Here is a 27966-nt window from a genome sequence, read left to right on the forward strand (position 1 = left end):
CTTTTTTTGGGGGTAGCCTTTAGCCTAAATCTGAAGGCAGCTTAATAACCTGAGATGCTATGGTTGAGCCAAAAATATTTATTGCAAAGCAATTATCCTATTTTGCAGCATTACTGCTATAAGTTCACTACTAAAAACTGATGTTCGGTCTATATGCAGACACAAGATAACGATGAAACTAGATTGTTCAATAATGAACATTTTGGAACAAAACTCAGCTCAAAAGGTCAAGAACATACAAAACATCAGGAGTCATTTACTCTGCTGCATCACTGTGGAAAAGAACTACAATTGTGAAGATGCACTCTCCCTTTCCAACACATTTCATCAAAACTGGCACACTGGTGTATGAATTGCGGGTGGGGTATAGCAGTAATGTTATGGAATCATCACCACGTTGCTGGATGCCTCCGTCTACATTACCTACAGAGCAAGACTGTCGTCTAGATGTACAATTTCATAGTACTAGTTAAGAAAATGGAAGATGAATAAAACATAAACATTAATGATACCACAAAATGTGAAGAATTACAAAAACAGAATTAAATCAGAAAAAAATGAAACAACACACATTTTATGTTCTTTCATGAGGAATGGTTATGGATGTTTTGATTTTTCATCTTTTTTCTTTTCTTTCTTTTTTTTTTTTTTTTTTTTTGTTACTGTTCTTATAAACCATTCCACATCACTGCTTTATTGCAAAAATGAACACGCTCTTTAAAAATTTAGACAATCAATAAAACCGTACATAAATGAATCTGTATAAACAATTAGAAATTTAATATTATTATCTTAAAATACTATTAAAGAGGTTTAAGAGTTTTAAAAACTATAATACATTACTCTACACAAAGTCAAGATGGAAAACATTCCCTTGCACATGATTATTTTACATTTCCAACTGCAAGTATATCACTTGCTAATATCAGACCACATTCCCGGGACATAGTTGGGCAGACAAATCTGCCTAAAGAAACAAGAGAACCTACAGTTTTATAATTATTTTTACTGCAGGGACATGAGCCAGGCATATACTATGTACGCAGCTGCATGTCAATTTTTTTCAAAACAATTTACTTTGTGCTACAACATATATGCTATAACTTATGGTAAATATGCCACACTTTTATTAACTTATTTTTTTGTTTTACTAAATTACAGACTTTGCTACTTTTTTCAGAATGTCATGCTAGCTGAACATATTGGTAAAAGTATGCGAGTGAGCGAGCAAGCGCATAAGAGACAGAGAGAGTGAGTGCGTGTGTGTGTGTGTGTGTGTTTGGACGCGCTTGCACATGTGTGTGTTTAAGTACAGTTTAACCCTGTTACTGAACAGTTATGCTCTTCAGAAACATGCACTTCTTGTGACAATGGTGTACAAGTCCAAATATCCTGGCTATGCTCCTGTTTCGCTGGATGCATTTAACTATGTCAATTTTCTACAATGTGAGCATACAAAATCCACCCCAGTACTGTAACACCACTCTTTTTATAAATAGTAAAGTAACACACTGTAAGCAGTTGTCACCCATAAGCTTAGTCTGGTCCAGTATGAATGCTCACATTAATAAAGACATCAATTTTTTTCTTATTTTCAGTACATCTTTACATTGCCTCAAGTATGGCAACACAACAAATAAAGAAATAAATACTTAAGTTATAAACAGAAGTGGTGCAAGTAACTGATTAAGTTAATCAGAAATAACCAAGGTTCATTAAGTTGCAACTTTACAGAATCGGTATAGTCACAAAACATATATCTATATATATATATATATACAATTTTTTATAAACAAAAAATAATAAGTATTCTAATACTCCTCAGAGAAACAAAATATTCAAAAGACATGGTCTTTATTTCCCTAGAACTTACATGACCTTGGATCTAACATTTATCTGTTAATGAAGTTGTGTGACAAAATAATTGACAACCACCATCTGTTACACATGCTACAAACCAACACATGCAGATTGGATATAAAATCATGTGAAAGGGATCAAAGCTTCTATAGCTGCAAAACAGAGTCAACTGTAATTAACAGCCTTATTCTGTCACTGGATTTATTCTATTCTTTAAATAAAAAATACAACAAACCTTATTTATATTTGTATGCTGGTGGATCTTGGCATATAAAAAGCAAAATTATTTACACATATAATATACAGTACATTGACGTGAAAATATCTGTACACAAATATACAATAAAACAAATTACATCCTTCTTGTCCCAGCCCAGCAATTTACACAAGGGTCTAATAACGTCAAAAGATTTTGTTTTGAAATTTAACAACAGATAGCACCAGGCAAGCAAGCAACAAATAAGGTCTTTTTATGACAAACAAGTTAAAGACATACGGCAGAAGAAAGATCTAAGCCTTCAGAAGTACCTTTTCTTTTCTTAAATTGCAGATCATGACCATAAAAAGCACAAAAAGCAAGTATCATATTGGACAAAGTGCCTGCAAATTTACTTTGCGTGTTCAATGTAATCACTGCATTCTCTGGGAGAATAATTACACGCAATTTTTTTTCATGGCTTCCATGAGTCTGTAAAAAGTTACATAGCTCTAAAGATACTCATTTAAAAAAGCAGCAGTGGTCAAACTTAAATACAGGAAAATAAACTGATTAGGATCACACTATTTGAAAGCTACAAAAAATATTTTAGGATGCAGTTCAATAATAAAACTTTCACATTTTCCAAAAAACTACAATGGCTATCTGTTTTGTTTACAAATGGCTACAAAAGAGTGGGAAGAAAATATAATCATGTAATAAACCAATCAGTTGATGGTTTCCCTTTTGTGAAAGTGGCCTCATTCTGGAAGCTAATGTACAATTCCAGAATTGGAACTGTAGGCATACAAGATTTCAAATGTGATGTGTTAGCGCCTCCCACAACAAAATGTGCAGTAGACTGGAGACATTGGTATATAAAATGGCATTCATACATTTCCAGTTGCATCATCAAACAGCCAAATGAAAAAGTAAGCTCAGGATGATGGACTATTTCATGCACATCCTTGTAGCACAATATATAAAACAACCAAATTATGTCCATATACAATGGCAAAAATGTACACAAACTTTGCTCTCTGGGATGATCTAAGCTGGTGTTTGCTAGGTACAGACTTTTTAGTCTCAAATTTCAGTGTGACAGTCAAGACTTTTAGATTAGCTCAGGACTCCAGGAAGTCAACTGCCATAACTAGTCAGACAAGACAGATTAACAGTCTCCTCATTAATATAACTATTTCCTTTAAATCTAGTGCTTGTTCTCTCCCCTCAGGATGTTGACTTCAGGCCTGGCATCTATAGGCCCATCATCTCCCTGATTTCAGATAAAGATATTCACCCTTTTTTTGTATGGTTTCCTATATCTCCAAGTTTTCAATTCACAAATTCTTATAAAATACATACATCTGTTATTTAATGCCCCAAATTGCTTAGGTCTCCAATATCAGATTGTAGAATAGAAGCAAACAAACAGCTACACCAACAGTTAGCTGTACCTCTCAACATCTTAGCACAAGTATTTGAGACAAACCCAACAATATGCGGGAAAAGGGCTAAAAAATCAGGGACAGATTTTAGTTATTGTTCTTAAAAAAATAGAAAGTTGCTGGAAGAACAGACTTTGCATTAGGATTTATTTTCTCAAGGAAATGAAATCTGAAACTCAAATGACTGTCATTATTTAGTTACTTCAATCTTCAATGATTTGTCAATTAAACCACAAATTATGTGAGGTACAGACTGAAATTATGACAAAAAAGCTGGACCTTCTGCAAAATTCTGAACAGTTGGGAAGTATGCCACCAGTCATTGGCTGCTGCTGCCAAGAAGATATGAGACAATGGCAAGTAAGGTGGTAATGAAATAATGACACTGCAAATCCACTAACCCAGTAAGCAAGGAAACTGTTCATAGGCAGCAATAATCTTCAAGAGCAAACTGAGAAAGTTTGGATGCTAAGCTACAAAGGAAAACATATTCAAATACCAGGGACTGATTCAGGCAAAGTCACCACTGCACTGGGACAAAATAAATCACCATTATAAAATATGGACAAGGAACAACAAGCTAGAGTGGAATAATACACTACCAAAAGTCTTCAGCAAAAAGAGGATACAGATAGGAGGCACTATTCTGCTAAGGAAGAGTTATGAAGAGGCTGTTTTGTGTAGTACATGTTTCAACAAGTGCAAACTGGCTTATAACGTTACTTGCACATGTATGTTTCACTGCACTGCACAGTGGGAAGAGCAGCATCTGCAGATAGAATGCACATTTCACCTCTGATAACCTGACTCATGTCAACCCATGAGGCTGCTTGGTTTCAGTAATATACACAGGGTCACTATTCTCTAACAGATTGTGTTATGGTTTCGCCCTGTTCCAATGTATCTTGTATCAGTATCACATCCATGTGAAGAAAAAGGAAGAAAACATTCTAAGTAGTTAAGACAAATAGAATACCAAAGGGATTACATCACAAATCATAGAAATGCAAGATCAGGAACAGAAGGACACGGGCTATAACAGAAGTTTGGAATACAATTATTTTACTCTGCTAAGCAAAAGTAAAGTATCCACTATTTTACAGTGAAAAACGTACAGGATAAGACTGTGGGGAGAAATTTAAGGAAGGGAGATGCAGAAGAAATGTAAGGACATCTCAGCAAAATATGAAATGGACAAATGAAATGCACTGCCAAAAGAAATGGTAAAAGGTGAGAAAAATCAAATTGCTTAAAAATGTACCAGAATGTATCCAGAAGCAGTCATATTTTAGTATTCTACAAAGAACTGATGCAATTACATAGAAAATAGTCTCATCTTGTTAAGTTTGTAATGCATACTACGATGGAAAAATTATGAGGAGGATTCAAAATTAAGATACACTAGCCTAACATAATTATGCATTACTAATAAACATAATGATAATGCCTTGTGTACCGGGCTTATACAAGATTTTTTTTAGGTTTTAAATGTCAAGTTCTGGAAGTGTTGTATAATAACAAGGAAAGGGCGACAAACGATAAAATAATAACCAGCAAAAGTGGAAAGTATTATTGGGTTGTTCTAGATATATATACTACAGTGGCAGGAAAGAAAAGGGGACTCTGTTGAAAATGTCAAACTAGCAAACTACTGAGGATGGGGATTCATTGACACTGCTAAAAGAAATGCTCCTAGGCATGTCAACCCCAAAAGAAGTTTCCAGAGCAAATGACTACTAAAAAAACTGCCTCGGTGATGACTCTCGACTTCTTGACAGATGAGCACTACATCACAGTGTAATACTCTGTCATCTTAGTTACATCATAACATGAAAATGCTAAGCATTCTGCTTTCATCAGAACGGCAACTAAGCTCAATAATATTTTTCATCTGACAGAACTCATCCTGAACAGTCAATGACGTTACTAGTAAACAGCAAAAAGCTATCAAAAAGTCTACATCCAGAAAATGATAAATAATGACAGATGGATTTAAGTAATACTTATTTCATGTCAACAAATTCTTTCTACAAGGCAGGCATATTACTTACTCAGTTTTGGTCATCTCGACTAATAACAAATAATTATCTTTCTGAAAAGGACTGCAGTGGCAAACTAGAAATGTGGCAAAGTAGGTGAAGAGGTAGGTCAAAGCTGGAGAGTGGAAATGAATATTTTACAGCACAGTGGCTCAGTGGTTGAAATGTCTGCCTCAAAGATAAAAGGTCCAGAGTCCAGACCTGCTGTGCAGTCACATCTGGATTTAGTGCATTATTATTGTCCCTCTGCATACCTCTCAAATACCCCTGACTTTCACTCAACATTTTCCTCTACCCCTACAGCTAGCAACAGCAGGCAAATGTTTTGAGAAAAGGTGGTGGATGACACTCAACAGTTATTACAGTTACTTTTTACTTCAAAAATGTGTACTAATTCAGACTCTCTTATTCTGTCAACATTTAGAGCTAATCTCACCAATATTTAAGCACTCCTCATTTAAGGCCGTTGTCTATGATTTTTGGCTTTGTTCCTAATTCTGGAACTAAAAGGGCTATGTGCCTCAAAGTTTACTGTGGGTGGTCTGGTTTCTTTCCACCTCCAAAAACACAGACTAGCTGATTGGATATACTAAACTCTCCATATATTTCTGCATTTATCCTTGTGACATGAGTTGCAGCTGAAAAAATATTTATCCATCTAAAAATAGTATAAAATTCTTATGACCACACTATCAGTCTGGTATTACAATCTTCAGTTTTCATATTCTTTGCTACATGGAGTTTACCTTCAGCATTTCACAGTATAAGGAGCTCCAACCATCATCAGCCATTACGGCCTCGCAGTTAGGAGAGAGGATTAAGGAACTGAGGTGTCAGTGAACTGCTTCTGATATTCCAGGGTTTGATTTCCTCTCCTTCCATTCACCTATTGTGTGACTCTGAGCATACCACTTAACTAGAATCTGTGGAGCAGATAAGAAACTGGGCTCATCAAAGTTCTCCAGTGCTGCACACCTATTCATTACATTTAAATGTATGTAAACCATAACTGCAAGATCAGTGCAATAAAACCACATCATCCAGCAAGGTAGTAAAGTGTGTGTGTACATATATATATATATATATATATTTTGCCTCCTGCTTGCCTGCTGACCAGCAGTCTGGTCACTTACTGCAATCTTCCGTACATTTACTTCTTTACAAGATGAAAGTAAATTGCTGTATACTCAGGCATGCAACCATTGTAGGATTTTTTTTCCATCCCTAACAAATTCTCCCACTGCATGCCATTAAGAGTGTACAATACAGTAGTGCAGCTACCCCTACCAACATGGTGAAACAATCTCACTCAACTCCGACGTCCTTACACCAGCAAGTTACTACCAATTCTCTCTGCTCTGCTCCTGGTTTTCACCAAGAACTTAGGGAAACATGCTTTTTTTTCAACTCAAGACACATACACACACTCCTCTCCCAGGAGGTGTAAGCAAGGGAAACCTTGTTCTTCCTCCTCTCTATAGCCTACTTATCCAGTGTTCAGGCCATTAATCGATCAGAGCTGTATCTTTCTATCATTCAGCCAATGCAGCTGTGTTATGTGGCATGCAAAAATGTTCTCTGCCACCCCAAAAACTCAGGCAAAATGGTGGTGTCCACAGTAAAAGCAAGATCTCAATACTGGTTTACACTTGGCATACACAATTCGGAGAAGTAAAACCTAGTGGAAACAAAATAATTTTTCCTGCTAAATATTTGGCAGACCAAAGCTGTAACACTCGACTGTGCTATCAAGCAAAATGTGGTCCTTTTGAATGCACTTAAAAGTGTCACTAGTACTTCTAAAGGCTAGCAATGAAACACTACTCAACAAGGAAAGTGTGCTGCTGAACATATGCAGTAAAGGCACTTACTGTAACAAAACAGCTTTCCAGCACAGTAATTAAAATTAAGTGCAATGCTGAACTTTCCAATCTTCAAAACCTTAACATAAAGGTCAGTACTACCTTCTGACTCATAAAATGCATTTCAGAAAGTTGCAAACAAACTGCAGGAATTCAAGTACTTTTGGCTCATTTTCAGCCAGGGTTTCAAATTCCATTTGTACATTAAATAAAGTTAAAAATAAAAGCAGTCACAAGTCTCTACTTTAAAATTATTTAAGGTAACAGTTTCATCTTCTCCACGAGCGGGGTTCATATTCATCATCTTCATCATCGTCATCGTCATCATGCAAAAACAGATCAGATGCATCCGTCATCTGGAAAAGAGCACAAATTATGACTATTAAAAGGAGATGCAACACAGTAAACATTAATAATTCCTAACATTCTATTTTTAAGTAAGAAACCTTGCCAAAACAGAAGCCCAATATATTTTTTCAAAATAATTAATTCTTCTTGAGAAACAAACTGATGCTAAGAGCAGATAAATTCTTACTGTATCAGTTGATCTACTAGGGACCCTCCCTAGAAAGTCTATGACCAGATTCATTATTTCGTCCTGTTTAAAACTGGCATTTTTTTATAAGTGTCTATGCTGAAAAGTGTGCTGCCCCGTGTTATTGCACACTATATATCACACAGAAAACTGAGACAGCATGTGGCTTCTTGACACCATCAGTCTGTCACAGTCACTCAGCAAACACAATTCCTGCAAATAAATAAACTAATAAAAAACTACACTGTTTATAACTAATCAACAAGACACAGTTTCACAAATTTCATAGCACTCAAAAAGGTAAGGATTGGACCAGCACTGTGGCACAGACGGATAAAGCCCCAACTACAGCCCAGGTGACCAGAGTTTGATTAACAGTTCAGGTATATGAGGATCTGGCAGGGAGGGTTAGGCATCCCATCCCAGGTGGGGAGGTCATTTGTCTAGGTGGTCCCTGTGAGGAGTGGTCTATTTGGCTAGGTGGTCCCTGTGAGGAGTGGTCTACTGAGGGTTGTAGCCTTAGGACCTAAAAAGACAAACACACTGGAGAGAGGAACCAACGGGTAAGGTCATAAATGAAAAATCAAAAGATATCCCCCAGTGGAAGCAGTCAACAGCATGACCTTCCAGGACACCCTTAATTTCTATGCAGTCCCCACACTAGAACAGAGATAGTCTGATGGCTATAAAAGAGGCTGGCAGGCATCGCAATGGATGGGGGTAGTAGGATAACCTGGAAGGAATGAAGCAGAAGGTGAAAAAAAGCTGAAGCTTGATGGAGAGGGAAAGGTCACTGGTGCAAGTATACAGAACCCACTAATGATCCCCAGGCACAGCAACTCAGGCATTAGAAACATATGTTGCATCTAACTTCGGGAACACTTTTTTGGGTGGGTAAACAACTTTTCTGAATCACAAGTGGAAAATTCACCATGGTGGAAATCAGCTAAAGGACAGTCACAGTTTTAGAGGGTACCATAAAGTACTGAGGGATGAAAGAAGACCCGACTCCTACAGACACAATCAAGGCAACAATGTTTGTAAACGTGAAATGAAGACGAAGTGGCTGTGGCAATAATGTCTGCAGTGGAAACATTCCTTATGTAAGGAGAACTACACATCTCAGCTGTAGTAGCCTTTGACCACAGAATTTTTCAGCTGCTGGCTAGACACAAAGACAAGGGCAAGCTACCTGGAGAAAGTTGTTCAGCAAGAAGTCAGTCTCTTCCTTCCTAATGCAAAGTAAGACAAACTGCCTTATGTCTTCCTAAACTCATGCACTCATTTCTAGCAAAATCTGAACTGGACATGCATATCCAGGGTGTGAAGAATCTTTCTGTCCTAAATGTTCACATGGAAAGAAACTAGGTAACTAGTTTGATTTAAAGACACTACTGACATAATTTTGGCAAAAAGCAGTGTGGCCCTAAGGAACACACCATCTTTTGCAACCTTTTGAAATGCTGAATTTATTTCCCGCAGTTAAGGACCTTAAGCACCAAACTCCAGCATGCAGGAATGATGACCACCAAAAATGTTTCAAAATACAAATTTTAGAGATGCGGAGATATCAAGCTTGAACATAAGATAAGTAAGCTTGTCAATCATGAAATTCATGCTCAAAGGGAATGGTTCTTCAAAGGTGATCAAAGACAGAGAATCCATGTAGAAACTTCAGCATTATTGAATTATTTACTTCTAATCACTTTTGTACAGAATAAATGAAATGTAGTAATGTGAACGATAATGGAAACACAAGATACTACAAAATTCAAGGCATTATCTGAGATGTGTCCCCACTATGACTAACTAGTACTCAGGGTTTTCATTCCTTTTGGAAGGCTATCAGGCCTTTTTGGACTGCCATACGCTCTTTTAGATGTGTGTTTGTATCTGACCTTGGGAGTCCCATTTGCTTTGAGACTAGAGGCAGTTAAACTGGGCTCCCCCAAGCTATTTCTGATGCATCCATTATCAGATTTTGTTCTTGGGGGATGAATCTGATGATGACACCCAGATTGAGGGAGCATGCATGGGCCCACCAGGCAAATTCCATCCTGAGGCAAGAGATGAGAGCTTTATCTTGGCTGTGAATGTTGGGACCAAACATTCTTAAGGTATCACTGAAGTTTCCTTGTGTGCAGTCTGGCTAAGGGAATCATGAGGATGTGAAAGGCCATGTAAACTCAGGACCCTGAGGTATTCCCAGTGAGGTAATCCCTGACCATGATTTGTTTGAAGTACAGGGTCAGGTAAGAAACCTTGTCCAGGGGTAAGAAGGCCTTTTGGAGGGCTGAATGCAGCAGAGCTCCCAGGAACACAATCCTGGTTGTGGGGTCTGTCTAGGATTTCCGCACATTGGTTGGGAATATTAAGGTATACATCTTTTAGGTCCAGGGTAACCATGAGAGCATTGGGTGAGATAATGGATGGAAGTTTACCATTTTAAACTTTGGAACCTGCAGGAATTGGTTAAGTCTTGACAACTCCGGTATTGGCCACCATGTACCACCTTTTCTGGGTCCTCTTCCTTGTAAGTGTTCTGGTACCAATTCCACAGAGCCCTGGGTGCACAGTAACTCCATCTAGGTCAGTGTCTTGGATTTTTGTTTTGGTGGAATGTCTGGGAAGTCTGAGGGGAGCAAAAGTTGCTTGAATTTGAGCCTGTAACCTTTGAAATAATGTTTAGCAATCACTGGTCCATAGTAATGAGAACCCAGATTCTGTACAATATTGATAGCCTCCCCCCTCGCCTGTGATGGGAATGTGGAGGGGAGAGGGAAGGAAGTATCATGGCAGAGTCATGGTTGCTGCCTGATAGGGTCTGTGGGTGTGAACCCCATGGCCTAACGGATTCTGAATGCCATTGTTTGGGACGTCAGTGCTGTTTTTAGCTCCCTTCCCTACAGGACGTTCTTGGCCTAGCCTTGGACTGGGATGGAAAGGACCAGTGCTTAATAGGATAGTTTCTGCTGAAGTGAGGAGGCTGGACCTGAAGAAAGTCCTTAACAGTCTGGCTTCATCTTCCATTTTCTTGAGTAGAGCTTCAGCCTTGGGACCAAACAGAAAGCCTTTATCCAAAGGGGTGTCCAAGAGGCTGGATTTGATGTGGTCTGGGAGGGACTGCTCTTTCAGCCAGGCATGTCTTCTTATGACAGAACCTGTGGCTGCAGGCTTACTGGAAGCTTCCACAGCATCACAGCTGCAGTGCAGGGAGTGTTTGGCTACCTATTAGCAGGAATTACAAAGGTCTACAAACTCTTTAGAGAGACTCCTGTTCTTCATGCTCATTGATTTTTGCTTCATTCGATCCAGAATAGTTTCCTTCTACTTAAACCATGTGAAACTGTAAGTTAAAGACCCGCATGGCAAGAGCAGCAGATGTGTAAACGTTTTTGCCAAATCTAAGGCCCTACTTTCCTTGTCAGTAGGCAAGGGGTTTTCAGACAAGCTAGCTTTAGCTCCCTTAGGGCCTGGGGTCACAACCTCAGGGTCTGCCAGAGGGTTCTTTAAGAGATGTTTGTGTGAATCAAGAACCCTATAAAACCTGTCAGGTTTTCCAAGGGGAAAGCAGGGAGTCAGGCTTTACAGAGGAGTTCTGAAATAAATCAACCACCTCTAAAACAAGACGTGGGGGGGGGGGGATTCAGGGAGGTTAAAAAAATTCCCTATTTCTTTTCTTTGGTTGAGGGTATTCTTGTGCTTCTCACTTGAAGTGTTCCCGCAGGGTGTGTAGTTTCCCAAAAGAAAATATCCTCAAAAGGGGAAGATGATGCAAGATTCTCCTCTGATTGTGAATCCCCAAAGGAGGCAATGGAAATATCCTCTTCAAAGGTAAAATCCTCCAGGTGGAAGTCGTCATCTTAGTCAAAGGAATCGGAGAAATCTTCTGGACGAGTATCACTTTTTTTTTTTTTTACCTGGGGAGATCTAACAGGGAAGGGCATCTGGATCTAACCAGACAGATTAGATCTTCAGCCAACTTTACAAAATCCTGCAGGTATGCCTGGGAATGGCTGCCATAGGCCTAAGCTTAGACTCGGCAGTAGCTGCTTTCTTGTGAACAGTTTTAGGTTTGGGTCTGTGGCCAACCTCCAGCACAGAACAGATAACAGACTCCCACAGGCCAAAGGTTGTTGCAACATCTTGATAACACGAAGAACCACTGTTGGTCTTAGCATGGCCATTGGAAGTTGGAGCTTGTGTAGCATTTCTGGACCCAACCAATGAATTGGGTCCTACAGCTTGAAAGGATGTTGAGGGACCTTAGGGCATACTGGACTCCGAATGGGTCTTAATAGAAGCCTGTGCCACCACCTAGGTCATGAAAGGGGGCTGCAAAATCACCTCACCTTTTTCAGCAATAGCAAGCCTAGGAGGACTAGCTGACGGCAAGTGGGAGTCATCCAAGGCCCTAAGCCTGGATAGTTTTTATCTCTTTTTCACGTAGTGATGTCTACTTCAGATTGACCAGGGGATGCCTCAGGACATGAGCAGTCTGACTCACTAAGATACTCGCTAAAGTCTCGGCCCTACGCCTAATGATTCTGCTGTTAAACCAAGCATAAAAATGGTAGCTGGGAACATCGTGTTCTGGCACCAAGCAAGTCACACAAAAAGAGTGGGAGTCCTGGCGCGGTATCGGTTTGCCACAGCGGAGACTATTATTAATTTTCTCTGACATTAGTCAAACGATAAACTAAAGGTTCCCCAATGGGGCATTTAGCTTTCTGCAGTCTTCTGTCTCTGATGTGGACCGAATGATGCTCTGACTGGCACTCTGCTCCATCCTCCGACGGCAAAACAGAACAGAGGTCATGGTACCAACCGACTCCCCTTATACCCAAGTGGAGTGAAACTGGATCTACCACAGGGTTCTTAAAGAGATATTTTTGTGAATCTAGAACCCTATAAAACCTGTCAGGTTTTCCAAGGAGAAAGCAGGAAGTCCGGCTTTACCACCTCTAACACAAGAGGTATGGCGGGGGGGGGGGGGGGTGTGTTCAGGGAGGTTTAGAAATTCCCTATTTCTTTTCTTTGGTTGACGGTAGTCTTGTGCTTCCCACATGAAGTGTTCCCTCAGGGTGTGTAGTTTCCCAAAAGGAAATTTCCTCAAAAGGGGAAGCAGATGTAAGATTCTCCTCCGAGTGTGAATCTCCAAAAGAGGCAATGGAAACACCCTCTTCAAAGGTAAAATCCTCCAGGTGGATGTCATCATCTTAGTCAAAGGAATCGGAGAAATCTTCTGGAGGAGTATCTCTCTCTTTTTTTTTTTTTTTTTTTAACCTACGGAGATCTCAGAGGGGAGGCCATCTGGATCTAACCAGACAGATCTTCAGCCAACTTTACAAAATCCTGCAGGTATGCCTGGGAATGGCAGCCGTAGGCCTAAGCTTAGACTCGGCAGGAGCTGCTTTCTTGTGAACAGTTTTAGGTTTGGGGTCTATGTCCAACCTCCAGCCCAGAACAGACAACTGACTCCCACAGGCCAAAGGTTTTTGCAACATCTTAATAACACGAAGAACCACTGTTGGTCTTAGCACGGCCATTGGAAGTTGGAGCCTGTGTAGCATTTCTGGACCCAACCAATGAATTGGGTCCTACAGCTTGAAAGGATGTCGAGGGACCTGATGGCATATTGGACTCCGAATGGGTCTTAATAGAAGCCTGTGCCACCACCTAGGTAGTGAAAGGTGGCTGCAAAATCACCTCACCTTTTTCAGCAATAACAAGCCTAGGAGGACTAGCCGATGGCAAGTGGGAGTCATCCAAGGCCCTAAGCCTGGATAGTTTTAATCTCTTTTTCGCCTAGGGATGTCTACTTCAGATCGACCAACGGATGCCACAAAACATGGGCAGTCTGACTCGCTAAAGTCTCGGCCCTACGCCTAATGGTTCTGTTGTTAAACAGAGTATAAAAACGGTAACTGGGGACATTGTGTTCGGGCACCAAGGAAGTCACACAAAAAGAGTGGGAGTCCTGGTGTGATATCTGTTTGCCACAGCGGAGACTATCAATTTTCTCTGACATTAGTCAAATGATAAACTAAAGGTTCCCCAATGGGGCATTTAGCTTTCTGCAGTCTTCCTTCTCTGGTGTGGACCAAATGATGCTCTGACTGGCACTCTGCTCCATCCTCCAACGGCAAGAAAGAACAGAGGTCATGGTGCCAACTGACTCCCCTTATACCCAAGTGTAGTGAAGCTGGATAGGGTGTCCACTGGTTCAGGAGGAGAATACTATTCTTTGGTAGTCAGGCCAGCCAAGGGTTTCCACAGCGGGAAATCTCAAGTTAAGACTGCAATAGTGAAACACATCATCACCAGTTCACCCTGTCAAAAGCCTTCTCGGTATCTAACCCTATAAGAACCAATGGTTTCTTTGTTATCTCTGAATCTCTTTGCAAAAGTAATGTTTTCCTAGGATTTTCAACTATCTTCCTTCTACAAACTCATACTGGTCCATACCTATTACTGTTCCTAGTATACAAGACTTGAAAAGGTGTTGAACTATGAGTAACTTAGCTTTTCATCAAAAAGGAAAGATAATTAAATTTTAATTACTTCAATTCTGCTTAATATTTAAGTACACTTAATTAACCTGTAAGGTGATGCTACTTTGTACTTTTCTGCACTGCTCCATCTCATTGAATGTTCTAGTTTATCCTCTGACCTTAGACTTGTATTTTAATCAGCAGTTGTGGGAAGACTGTGTTTTTGAATTATTCTGGACTTCTATTTCCACAAGTAGATGTACTTGTAAAAACTATCTGTTTACATTTTAAACCCTGCCAGTTCAAAGTACTCTAGTTTAATTCACAGCTGTGGCAGAATTGAGTACAGTTAGTTAAGTAACCCCTGGGGCTCTTGTCCTTTGGAAGTTACAGTGCAGACTTTCAAATCTCCATTTGAGGGAATGAGATAAACTGGATATACAACAAAAAGGAAATATTATGGCAAAAATCATGGCAGGGAATTTCCATAAAGATAACTCTGTCATCAAAGTAAAGAGGCAACTAAGAGAGCTAATTAGGTCAAGTAAACTCAATTTTGAGGTTAAGATAGCTTCTCAGTTGAAAGATAAGCATAAGGCCCTTCTACAGCTATGTCAGAAACCTCAGATCAGCACACAGCAATGTGTTGAACTGGTGGTTAATGTTGCCACATTCACGGAGGCTGGCAATATAGCTAACCTAAAAAGGTAACCAATAAAAGAAAAAGCGGTTCGGGCACACCAGAAAATAGCTCACAGTTAATTTATTGCAGTCAAATTCCACACAAGCGCTTTTGCCCTGACACAATGCAGGGCTTTATCACTTGAAAAAGCCCTGCATTGTGTCAGGGTGAAAGCGCTTGTGTGGAATTTTACTGCAATAAATTAACTGTGAGCTATTTTCTGGTGTGCCCAAACTGCAATTTCTACTATAGCTAACCTGTTGATGGACAAATTCAGTTCCAACTTTACCCTTGTCTCGCCCCCAGCCATCCCCTCAAAAATACACTCAAACATACCATCTCCAAATATAACTAGGTATCATGTACTGGTTGAACTTTCTAAAGCCATGAAGATGGCCTCAGTGTGCCCCAATAACATCCCAGGATGTCTCCACAATAATGTAAAATATTACTTATCAGGATTTAACTACAGTCTTAATACAGGCTTTGGGCCACGTGAATGGAGGACTGCAGTGGTCATCCCTTTTCATAAGGGAGAACTTTCAACAGATCCTGGAAACTACAGACCCATTAGTCTGACCAGTCTTATTTGCAAAGCCACGGAAAGAATTACCATGGAAATGATCAACAAGGGCATAAAAGACCTCCAGACACTGGATCCATTCCATTTTGGCTTTGTCAAAGGAAGGTCATGCTTACTAAATCTGATAGACCTCTTTGAAAGATCACTAAGGCAATGCATGAGAAGAAAACTGTGCATACTGCCTATTTCAATATGGCTAAGGCATTTGATACAATAGCCCACTCGGGCATTGAAACAAACTTACAGAACTAGGAATAAACCTCTTTATAACATGTGGACAGCTGGCTGACTTATTGATAAGACCCAGGAGGTTAAAATCAGTGAGGCCACCTCCATAAAAAGACTGGTCACCAGTGGAGCCCCCCCTCCCCCCCCAAGGCTCTGTGCCAGCCCAACTCCACTTTGACAACCACTTCTCAGATGTCAAAGTCAATGTCAAAAGCCTTTGGCTACCCATGTTCATAAATGATTGCAAACTGGCAACAGTAAATGAATCCCCTCAAGATGAGAATACCCTTCAGGAAGGTCTAATACAAACAAACACTTGCTGCCAAAGCATGGCTTAAAACTCAATACCAAGATATGCACTACAGTACCTTTTGGGAAGCCTATCATCCCAGGTAAATACATTGTCAATAAAGCATCCCTAAAATTTGATTCACTAGTCAGGGATCTGGGAACCCATGTAGATAGTAACCTAGCTTTTGACCAACATTTGTCTAAGGTAGCAAGAAAATTGTTCTATGTTGCTCAACTTATAAGTAAAGGCATGGCAACTATGTCCAGAGAGGTCATCATAATACTGTACTCAGCCCTCATCAGGTCCATCATAAAGTATAATGTCCTCTCTTCAGTACGTACCTGACCAGACACATGCATCAACTGAAACATCGACAATGGTTCCTTACAAAAAGGATGCAAGGAGTAAACACAATGTCCTAAGCTGATCACGTCAAAGCCCTGTCTCCTTACTCTGTATTACACAGACTTCTGGGAGGTGATCTTTGCTTAGCATGCAAGGCATCCCTGGACCCTGCTTTGATGAATCTTTTGCACATCTGCAAAACAATCATCATCAGAACTACTAGATTAAAACACCTAAATTTTGCTTGCAACATAAATAGGACATGTTGGAGGGACCAATACATTCCTCAGAGAATTCTCATTCTTTGGAACAGGCCCTCCTTAACCCTATTTAAGCGCAACTTGGACCAACTGAAGGGTAATCAGCAATTCACCCTTAGTTTGGCTCCTATGTCTTTGATGGACAGAGACAGTCAGTAAATCGCCTACTACAAATCAAATATAAATCAATGTTGCGGGTCACATTTGGATTGCACAGCCAGGCTTTTAAGGACCCCAGTACATACCTATGAACCTATCTTGCACACCCTCTTTACCAATACTGTTGTAAGAACTTTGTAGTCATGATTAATAGTTGATATTCACCTGTATGAGCCCACCTGAGTCAAGTTTTTCCTTCCATTCAGCACTACCACTATCAAAGCATCTGTCCATGATTTACTACTTTCCCACCCCCACCTCCTTTTAAAATATGGTTAATTAAAGAATTCCATATTCTACTAATATCTACATTGTTTCTTTCCCACACTTTAATTAGTAGGCTATCAATACCTGGTGTTTTCCCTTTTCCAATGTCTTACAGACATCAGTCTCCTGGAGAGGTTTAATGACACTTTGCCTTTTATTTTCTGTTGCTTTCCAAAATTTAACCCCTTCAAGTACTCTCTAACTTCCTTTTTCCATGCCTGGTCCTCTTCTTCTCCAGTGTATAATTCACTACAATGGCGACCTCCAAAATATTTTCTCTATTCTCTTAAGCTCCCCCTTTCCATTTTACCTGTAATTTGACCTTTACATTTTATCACTTCTCTTGCTTTTGTTACCTGAGCCTAAGTGGCAACATTTTTGTATTTTTCAAGCTGCTGTTGAAAAACAATAAACTTATGTGCATACTAGGCGAGAGATCACTGGGACCATAAGTTGCCTATCCGCATACACCTTTAAGCAGAACCTTTTCAAACACTTAATAGTACTTGCCTGGCAAAATCGGCAGGGCTGTAAATGATAACCATGGTGTAAATCTGTGACTACTCATCCAGTCATCAAAACTAGCCTTAAAGGTAGCCAAAGTAGTCCTCCTTTTGATCTGTAGTGGTAACTTATTCCACAGGCTAGGAATACACTAAGTTAGGAATCTCTCTCTCCAGCAGGTTTTATTTGTTGTTACAGCACATGTTTGTAGAGCCACTAGTTTTACAAAGAAATAAGAGGTCAATTAGGGAGGAGTCTTTCATAGCTTAAAAAGCAAGACATTGGTCACCTCAAAGCAACCTGTATGCTATTTAGTACGAGGAGTCTCATGCTAGTCTAGCAAGGTAGATGAAAGACCTAGGCCCTTTAATTTCCTTGGTTAGAAATCTCTGCATCCTTTCCAAATTAGTGAAATAATTGGATATGTACATACAAAAGGGGGCACTGTATTCATTGATGGGTCTGATAAAGGAAGAGTAAAGTGGCAGGATAACTTCTTTGGATCTTGAAGATATTCCCTTGGAAATCAACTGGGTCAGACAGAAGGATTTCCTGACTGTGGCAGAACCATGAAGACTGAATGAGTTATCCACATAAGTACCTTGGTTTCTTATGACAGTATCCGTTTGAAGAGGAGTACCATTTATAACATATGAGGTGGGAGCAACTTTACTGCCAAATGCTATTATGCTATATTTTTTTCATTTAGTTTCAACCTATTTTTGATACACCGTGCATTTGCATAGTCCAGCCATTGCTGGAGCGGTTTTGTATCAGTGAATGAATGCATAACAATGTCCAGTTTGCAATCAACAACAAACTTGGTCAACCACACTTCTGGGACGTTGGCCTGGATGTCTGCAAAATAAATGCCAAACATGAGAAGGCCTAGAACTGATCCCTGGGGCACCCAGAAGTTACAATTTCACATTCAGAAAGGGAGCCAGTGACTTTCACAACTTAGAATCTACTGGATAGCCAATTTGCAATACAGCAGATAATGTAGAGATTTTGATTAAGCTTGTCTAACTGATCAGTAATACCATCATAAGGAATAGTGTCAAAAGCCTTGCCCAAGTCAATATATGTAATTTGTGGGAGAATGACTAGTGTCCACAGCCCCTGTAACCCCTTAAAAGAAGCTTACTAGCTTCAGAAGACAGATCTCGACCAACTGACTAGGACATAGATCATTTAGGTTGCCTATGCCTGCATAAATAAGTCTGGCTATGACAGTTCTGCTTAGAGCTGCTTACTGCACTCATTTAATTTACCCAAATACTCCCTCATCAGGGGTGTAACCTGGAATTTACAAATTGTATGCATAGCGGCCGAAGTGCACTCCTTCCTGTAAAATGTGTCACTGTGGTACACAGAATCTTTTCCTACACCCCCCCCCCCAAAAAAAAAAAAGATATAGGTGATGCAACAGCACAGTAGAACATAATACATATTTGGTCTATGAACACTGGCCATTTAGCAGTACATAAACCCCTGTGAACATCAGAATAACTTACTTTTGGTTACACTGCACTTTTTCCAGCAAGAATCTGCAAGAGAGCTTGCATATGTACTTCACAATACAGCACTATGACAAGCTTACGAACCACATCAAGGTAGCTGGTCCCTCAGAAGTCCATTTACACTAGTGCTTGTATATCACAATCCCTCTGTGTCACTGAGGTTTATTCACACAAGTGCCAGTGTACTGTACAGACACTAGAAAGTGTCAATATTACAATACGGCAGCTGAAACAACTGAAGTCCATTAATTTAAGCCCCCAACACCATTCAGATTACACTTTTCTTGTTTTCTCAAACCATCTTACTCAAACTTTTTCCTGCAACTTTTCAACACCATTTACCTGGCCAGTCCTCCAGTATACTCACTATAGATGAAGTAATTTAATTAAGCTATTGGTTTAGGAGGTTCTGCTATGAATCATCAACTTCCAGAAAGGTGATGATCCAAAATACAGAAAAACAATGCCCGAATCACAGAAGGTCTTTTTTTTGCTTGCAGGTGTGCACACCAACTAAAAGAAGGGAGCAATCTCCCAAAAGAAGTGAATCCCTGCTGGTACACAAATCTCCCCTGAAACAAATTCCTCAGGGAAAAACGACTGATGTTCTGTCAATCAATACTTTTTTTCTGCAGTCAAATAAGGCCAGGGAATTTCACCTCAAGCAGCATTACAGAAGCTGTTTTAGATGCTCTGAGGTGCATTTAGGGGTTTTCCCAATTTTTTGATACAATGACAGCCTGAACAAAATTCATGACCAAGGAAAGAGATGTACTCTTTTTTTTTTTTTAATAAAGGAATTAATAAAATGTGTCTACAGCTTAATGCTCAAAGTTAACAAAATACTACTTGTCAATAAATTGGGGAAACAGGTCATTGTAGATTAGATTCCTAATCCTGTAAACAAATAAAATAAAATGCTTGCAAGAAGATATAAATCATATCTGGGAATACCTCTTGTTCTCTCTATCCTTTTCCCCATCACTTCAACACATAATAAATTAAGCTGTATAAATCTTACCATAACAGTAGATGTCCTTCTCCTCACTGTTGCAGTATTCCTAATCTTAGGGATCTCCTGCCAAGGATAGCCCAACGTCTGGCCAGTATACCAAACCTTTTAGATCTTGTATGTGCCATACGTCAAATGTATGGCTCCAGCATAGGATTTAGGGCATAAAGGATGATGTACAGGCGCAGTTACCCAAAATGAATTGCCCGAGTAGAGAACAATCTCCATAGGACAAAAAGGAAGCTATGAATATCCATGTAGAGAAAATGCAGAAGGAAAAGGAAGACCCTCGGCCAGGAAGGTAACCAAATCAGAACCCAAGAAGGAATGTGGGAGGGACCGAATACTGCAACAATGAAGAGAAGGACATAGTACAGTTGTGTACACTTACCATAAATGTAGATGTTAGAGTGTATTCACTGTTGCAGTCATCACCTGTGGGTTATCCCTGCTGTGGTAGCCCTCGGCTGGCCCGAATACCAGAGTCAATGTTTTTGTGCACCGGCTGCTGTCACCTGTAGTCTGACGTCAGGTTGTCAATACTATAAAGCAAGGCAGCAAACGTCATTACATCAGTTTTTCCTGCCCTAACCCATTAGAAGCACAAGGGAAAAGAGAGAAGTGGTCCTGGTGGCTAACAGCCACCGAGGGAAGCATGTTTTCCCCCTAGGTGAAGATGTGAAATGGGGGATGGAGGGAGGGAAACCAAGACTGCAACAGTGAATACACTCAAACATCTACATTTATGGTAAGTGTACACAACTGTACTATGTTCTTCGTGTTTCAAAGTTGCACTCATCACCTGTGGGAGGATTCCCAAAGCTGAGGTGAAGGGTGGAAGGATAGGTAGAGTTCTAGGTATGGGTCAGGAGGCCCTGCAGAATTGCAGAGGCAAACCTTGCCCTAGACTTAGTAAAGAAAGGTAGGTGGTAATGCTTTGTAAAGGTATGGAAAGAGGTCCAGGTGGCCGCTTCCAATATGTCCCTGGTAGGTACTCCTCTGAGAAAGGCAGTGGAAGTGGAGGTTGCCCTAGTGGAGTGGGTACGGATCGACTTAGGGATGGGTTTCCCATGTAGTCTGTAGCAAAAATGGATACAGTGTGAAATCCATTTGGAAATGGTTTGTTTGGAGATGGGCTTCCCCTCTGCCCCTAGGGAAAAGCTTACAAGAGGCTGGTCAGTTTTTCTGAATAGCTTAGTGTGGTCCAGATAGTATCCGAGTTGTCTGTGCACATCTAGTGAGTGTAGAATTCTTTCCCCCTTATTTTGAGGGTTGGGGAAAAAGGTGGGAAGGTGTATGGCCTGGTTAAGGGTCACATCAGATACCACCTTTGGCATAAAGGAGGGATTAGTCCTCAGGGAGACTCTACGTGGAAAATTATGAAGGGCTCAACAACCATGAGAGCTTGAAGTTCTGAGACCCTTCTGGCTGAGGTGATAGCTAGTAGGAAGACAGTCTTCCAGGAGAGGTATTTCAATTCTGTTGAAGCGGCAGGTTCGAAAGGAGGTAAGGTTAGTTTCTCTAACATATAATTCAGGTCTCAGGGTGGAGTAGGTCGTCTTCTGGGAGGCCTGATATTAGAAGCCCCTCTGAGGAATTGCTTAATCAAAGGGTGAGAGAAGAGGGGTGGGTCTGAATCATAAATGGGCAGAGATGGCCAAGGCATGGATTTTAATAGAGGAGAAGGAGAGGCCACTATTGAGCAACTCTGCTAAGTAATCCAGGATGAGAGGAATGGAAGGTTGGGAGGTACTGCCCCCTTTTGATTTTTTCCAGGAGCAGAATTTTTTCCATTTTCCTGCATAACATTTTCTTGTGCTGGGCCTTCTGGCCCCTGAGATGATGTCCAGGACCTGTTTGCTTAACAGTGACTTCTTGTTAGTTTTTAGTGTATGAGCCATGCTGAAAGTTTGAGAGTCTGTAGGTCTGGGTGCAGTACCTTCCCCCTCTCCTGTGTCAAGAGGTCTGACCTTAGGGGAAGCAGCTTTGGGGGTCAGACTGCGTAGTAAGGGGTACCAATGCCATCTGGGCCAATCTGGTGCGATGAGGATGGCCTTTGGTCTCTCCTCTCTTATTTTGATCATAACCTTGGGAATAAGGGGCAGAGGAGGGTATGCATACACAAACAGGGAGCTCCAGGAGAAGGTCAAAGCATCTACCTTCCATGCTAGGAGGTGATACGCCCTGGTACAAAACTTGTGTAGCTGGTGGTTGAGGTGCGAGGCAAAAAGGTCCACCTCTGGGGTCCCTCACTCCTGGGTGATTTGCAGAAAGATTTCTCTGTGGAGCTGCCATTCGTGGGGGTCCAGTAAGTTTCTGCGTAGCTGGTCTGCCTGCGTGTTGTTGATCCCTGGTACGTATTGGGCAATTAGGTGTAGCCCCATGGAGGTGGCTGTAAGCCACAGACTCATGGCTAACCTGCACAGGGGGCAAGATTGGGTGCCCCACTGCTTGTTGATGTACCACATTACTGTGGTGTTATCTGTTTTTACAAGGAGGACCCCTGGCCTCAGATGGGGTTGGAAGGAAGTCAGGGCATTTTGCACTGCCATCATTTCTTTCTGGTTGATGTGCAAGTGAATTTGCTGGGCATTCCAAAGGCCCTGGGTACACCTGTCTACTAGGTGAGCGCCCCAAGCTATGTCTGAGGTGTTGGTGGTGATGATCTGGTCAGAAGGGTGGAGGATGAAAGGAAGACCCTTGTTCATGGCACAGGCCTTTGCCCACCAGAGAAATTTGTCCCTTATCCAAGGGATCAGTGGAAGAGTGGTCTCTAGGGACTGAGAGTGCTGACACCAAAGGTTCTTTAAGTACCACTGAAGCTTTCTCATGTGAAGCCTGCCAAGAGGGATGAGAAGGATGCAAGACAGCATGTACCCCGGGGCATCCTTCTCATCCCTCTTGGCAGGCTTCACATGAGAAAGCTTCAGTGGTACTTAAAGAACCACTGAAGCTTTCTCATGTGAAGGATGCAAGATGCCATGTATCCCAGGGCTTGCAGGAACTTACTCGCAGTGAGGTGACTTCTGGAAACCAGCTGGGTGAAGTAGACAGGCAGGAAGCTTTGCTTTTCTGGGGACAGGAAGGCCATTAGGGTTGCTCTGTCTAGCACAGCTCCCAGGAAAACAATTTTCCCGGTGGGGTTTTGCTTTGATTTTTTCTCATTGATGGTGAACCCTAGGGAAGTTAGGAGTTTTTTGACAAAGAGAAGATCCTGGAGCAACTTTTCTTTGCTGTTCGCCTGAATGAGTCAGTCATCCAGGTAAGGATAAATCTGCATTTTTTTATGCAGAATGCTATAGCCGGGGTCAAGCATTTGGTGAATACTCTGGGAGCAGTAAATAAGCCAAAGGGCAGTGCAGAGAACTGAAAAGTGCTGACTGCCTGCTCTGAAGCACATGAATTTTCTGCACGATTCCCTGATGGGGATGTGGAGGTAGGCATCTTTTATGTCTGGTGTCACCAGCCAGGCATTTTGTGTGAGCATAGGCAAGAGCTGCTGCAAGGTTAGCATTTTTAATCTGGGGACCACCAAGGAGATGTTCAGTTTGGATAAATCCAGGATGGGGCGCCAAGTGCCCTCTTTTCTGTGAACATGGAATAGTCTGGAGTAAAACCTTTTCCTGTTTGATCCGGAGGGACAGGTTCTACTGCCCCTGGAATATTAAGTGTTTTTACCTGTTTTAATGCCTCTGTCCACTGGTTTGGGGGAAGGTCTGGGTACCCTCTTGGAATTGGGAGTTCGCTGAAGGAGAATCTGTATCCCTGAGAAATTATTTTTAATACCCATTGGTCCTTGGTAATAGAGACCCAATTGTCCCTGAAGAGGGTGAGCCTTCCTCCTAGTTTCAGATGAGTGAAAGGAGGGCAGAGGGGTGAGGGAGAGTCATTGTGAGTGCTTACCATAGAAGCTTGGCTTAGAAATCCCTGCCTTAGAGGCAGAAGTTTTCCATTGTTTGCTTCTTTGCTGGAATTTAACTTTTGGTAGCGACTGACTGGCACTCGTGCAAACTGCTTCTGCTACAGGCTCCACAGCAAGAAAGATTGATGTAATGACGTCGGCTGCCTTGCCTTATAGTACTGACAACCTGACGTCAGACTACAGGCGACAGCAGCCGGCGCACGAAAACAATAACTCTAGTATTTGGGCGGGCTGAGGGCTACCACAGCAGGGATACCCCACAGGTGATGACTGCAACAGTGAAACACGAAGAACATCTACTGTTATGGTAATATTTTACACAACTGTACTATGTCCTTCTATATCACTATTGCAGTATTCTTAATATTGGATGGAGAGTACAAAAGCTCAAGAAAAGGAGTGGGAGATGGAAGGCTGAGAAGAGCCCTCAACAAACCCATGCAGGGTAGCTGTAGCAAAACCTGCTCTGGCTCTAAAAAACATTTCTAGTTTATAATGCTTAGTAAAGGTATGTAATGAGGACCAAGTAGCAGCTTCAAGGATGGCACTGGTGTCAAAACCCTTGAAGAAAGCACCAGAAGAAGCAACAGCTCAAGTGGAATGAGCTCTAACTGAAGTAGACAGACACTTGCCATGAAAATAATAACAAAATGAAATGACCTCAGATAACCAGAATGAGATGGTTTGCTAGGAAACAGCTAAACCCAAAGTCCGGCATGAAAACACAACAACCTGGTCAGCCTTATGAATGGTCTTAGTTTTCATCCAAATAATACCAGAGCTGTCTGTGCAAATCCAAGGTATGCAGGGCCCTTTCACTAGCAGACTGAGGAGAAAGAAAAAAGGAATGGAGTTGTGTTGTCTGATTAAAGGACAACTCATTAACTACCTTGGGCATAAAGGAAGGATTAGTATGAAATTTCACCCTGTCTGTGAAAAAAAAAAACAAAAAAGGAGTAATGGCCATAAAGGCCTGCAGCTCAGAAACCCTCCAAGCAAAATTAAGAGCAAGCAACAAAACAGTCTTCCAGGTGCAGTGTCGCAGAGAAGCTGAAAACTGCAGGCTCAAAAGGAGCCTGATTATTCTTTCCAAAACAAAATTAAGGTCCCAAGGAGGAGGCATAGGCTTCTTTGGAGGCCTAAGCTGCAGTACCCCTTTAAGAGATTGTTTGATCTCAAAACGAGAGGCTAAAAGTGTATTCTAGGCAGACAGGCAGAAAGAGTTGACAAATGGGCTTTCAAAGAAGAATAGGCCAACCCAAAGTACAGCAGCTCACACAAATAGTGGAACCAGAGGGACCCCCACTGAAAAAGGGTCTTGGCTACAAGTATCCCACCGTACAGAAAATCTTTTTCATTTAAACATATAAGCCTTTCTGAGTGCATGACTTCTTCCCTCTGTAAAACCTAGAGCACATCTTCAGAAAGGAGGTGTCTAAAAGGAATCAAAATTCTATCACCCACAAAGTCAGATGAAGAATGGACAAGTGAGGATGGACGAGTGACTTCTTGACCTATTTGATGAGGTCCAACCGGTGAGGTAGCTTGGGGTGATTCCCCTGACCAGATGCATTAACAAGGGGAAACAGTGCTGTCTCAGCCAAAAGGGGAGTCACTAGAGTAAGCTTTTTGGGAAGTCCAGCTAATCTTCTACAGGACTCTTGGAAGCAGAGGGAAAGCATAGAGAAACATCCCTTTTCAAGGGAAAGGAAAGGCATCCATCCTCTGAGCCAGATGGCATGGCACTTTGAAACAAAAAAGAGGGAGTTTGTTCCGAGGGGAGGCAAAAAGACCTACCTGAGAAATACCTGACCAATTTGCTATGTCCAGAAACACGCCTCTGTGAAGCATTCATTCATGAGGTTGAGTTTTGGACCTGCTCAAAGAGTCTGCCACTAGATTGTGCTCTGAAGGAATATACACTGCCTGAAGAGTGAGTTGATAACTGATAGCCAGAGCTCAGGCCTGAAGAGCTAGCCTGCACAGAAGGTAAGACTTTGTGCCCTCCCCTCACCCCCCCCTCATACTTGCTGACATATCATACTACTGTTGTGTTGTCTCTGTAAACCTTCAGAAGACCAGGACAGAGCATGGGGTAAAAAGCCTGATGAGGGAGCTATAGACCCTGAACTTTCTGGTGCCTACAGAAAGCCCCCAACACCATGTCTGAAATGCTCAACAATCTAAGGATAAAAAGCAATACAAAGCAAAGTTGAATACAAACGGCAACTGACACCTCAAACACATACGAACATAGTTTTAATCAGCAGTTAAGCGCTTTTCGTCTCCTCAGTATAAGACTTCTTCAGCCAGTTGATTCAAGAAAACCACTCTGTTTAAATACGTCACCTGATGCATTTAGAATCAGTTAAGTTGGTCTCATTTCAAAGCTAAAGTCCCTATAACTACATCTTAAAAGTCCTTTTAAAAGTCATCAGAAACATCATATAAAATTAAAATGCTAGTATGAAAGACATATACTTTAAACGAACATCAAAACCAAATGCTTGTCATCTCGTTACATTAAATGTGTAAACACACACTAACTTAAATGTTATTCTAAAATGATAAAATGAATAGGCATTTCTTCCACAAATTACAGCCCAACCAAAATGTAAGTTTCAAAAGTGTTTTTTTTGTAAAGTTGAATTTCTCAGTATAAAAATGTTTTTTAACGAATTAAGTTTCTCAGTTTTAAACACAGACACAGTAACCAATAATTTAACTCAGGATGAAATACTGGAAACAAGAGTTACTGTCAGAGTACTCCCTAGATGTTTTATTACTTCCTTTAATTTACAATCAAAAGAAATTGAGTTTATTTTAAAAAGAAATTGGAACATTTTTTCGACACAACAAGAAATTTTAGACAAATTAGGAGATTTTCCATCCTTTGTATATAGAAAATGTAGGACTTTAAAACAGATTTTGGAATCGGAACCCCTGATAGTGAGTAGAACAGAAGGTACATTTAAGTGTGAGAGTTGCAACTATTGTAAATACATTGCAACAGGAACACACTTTGAAATTGGAACAAATAAAGTAAAAGTAAAGGGTAGATTCAACTTCAATTCCAAGTCTGTTGCCTACCTTGCTACCTGTGCAGTCTGTCCAGCATTTTATGTTGGAAAGACTGACAGGAAATTGAAAGAGAGAATCTACGAGCACACATCACATTAGGAAGAAAAACCGTACAAACGCTCTAGCTAGACACTGTTCAGAACAGCCAGCTCATAACTTTCTTTTTAGAGTAGTCAGGTTCCTGTGAGTGCAAAAGTGTCCCCCCACCATTTACTTTTGGAAAAACAAGAGCTCCTTTGGCAACTCGGGTTGAATTCATATAACCCACCTGGGTTAAATGAGGTGACCTCTATCGCATGTATTTTAAAACTGAGAAACTTAATTCGTTAAACATTTTTATACTGAGAAATTCAACTTTACAAAAAAACACTTTTGAAACTTACATTTTGGTTGGGCTGTAATTTGTGGAAGAAATGTCTATTCATTTTATCATTTTAGAATAACATTTAAGTTGGTGTGTGTTTACACGTTTAAAGTAACGAGATGACAAGCATTCGGTTTTGATGTTTGTTTAAAGTATATGTCTTTCATACTAGCATTTTTCTTTTATATGTTTCTGATGACTTTTAAAAGGACTTTTAAAATGTAATTATAGGGACTTTAGCTTTGAAATGAGACCAACTTAATTGATTCTAAATGCATTGGGTGACATGTATTTAAACAGAGTGGTTTTC

The 27966-nt window shown here is 40.8% G+C and overlaps 1 protein-coding gene across 2 annotated transcripts in view; it reads right to left on the bottom strand.

Moving 5' to 3' along the window:
• Positions 1–258: 258 nt before the first annotated feature.
• Positions 259–27966, bottom strand: part of RBM27 (RNA binding motif protein 27) — a 2498992-nt gene continuing 2471284 nt past the window's right edge. For both annotated transcript variants that reach the window (XM_044064021.1, XM_044064022.1), the window contains one exon: positions 259–7761. In XM_044064021.1, coding sequence (XP_043919956.1) covers positions 7675–7761 — 87 coding nt within the window. In that variant the 3' untranslated portion in view covers positions 259–7674. The remainder of the gene's footprint in view (positions 7762–27966) is intronic.

The sequence above is a fragment of the Protopterus annectens genome, chromosome 2.part2 (genome assembly GCF_019279795.1).
Source record: "Protopterus annectens isolate FY-2018-M chromosome 2.part2, PAN1.0, whole genome shotgun sequence".
Classification (NCBI taxonomy): domain Eukaryota; kingdom Metazoa; phylum Chordata; order Ceratodontiformes; family Protopteridae; genus Protopterus; species Protopterus annectens.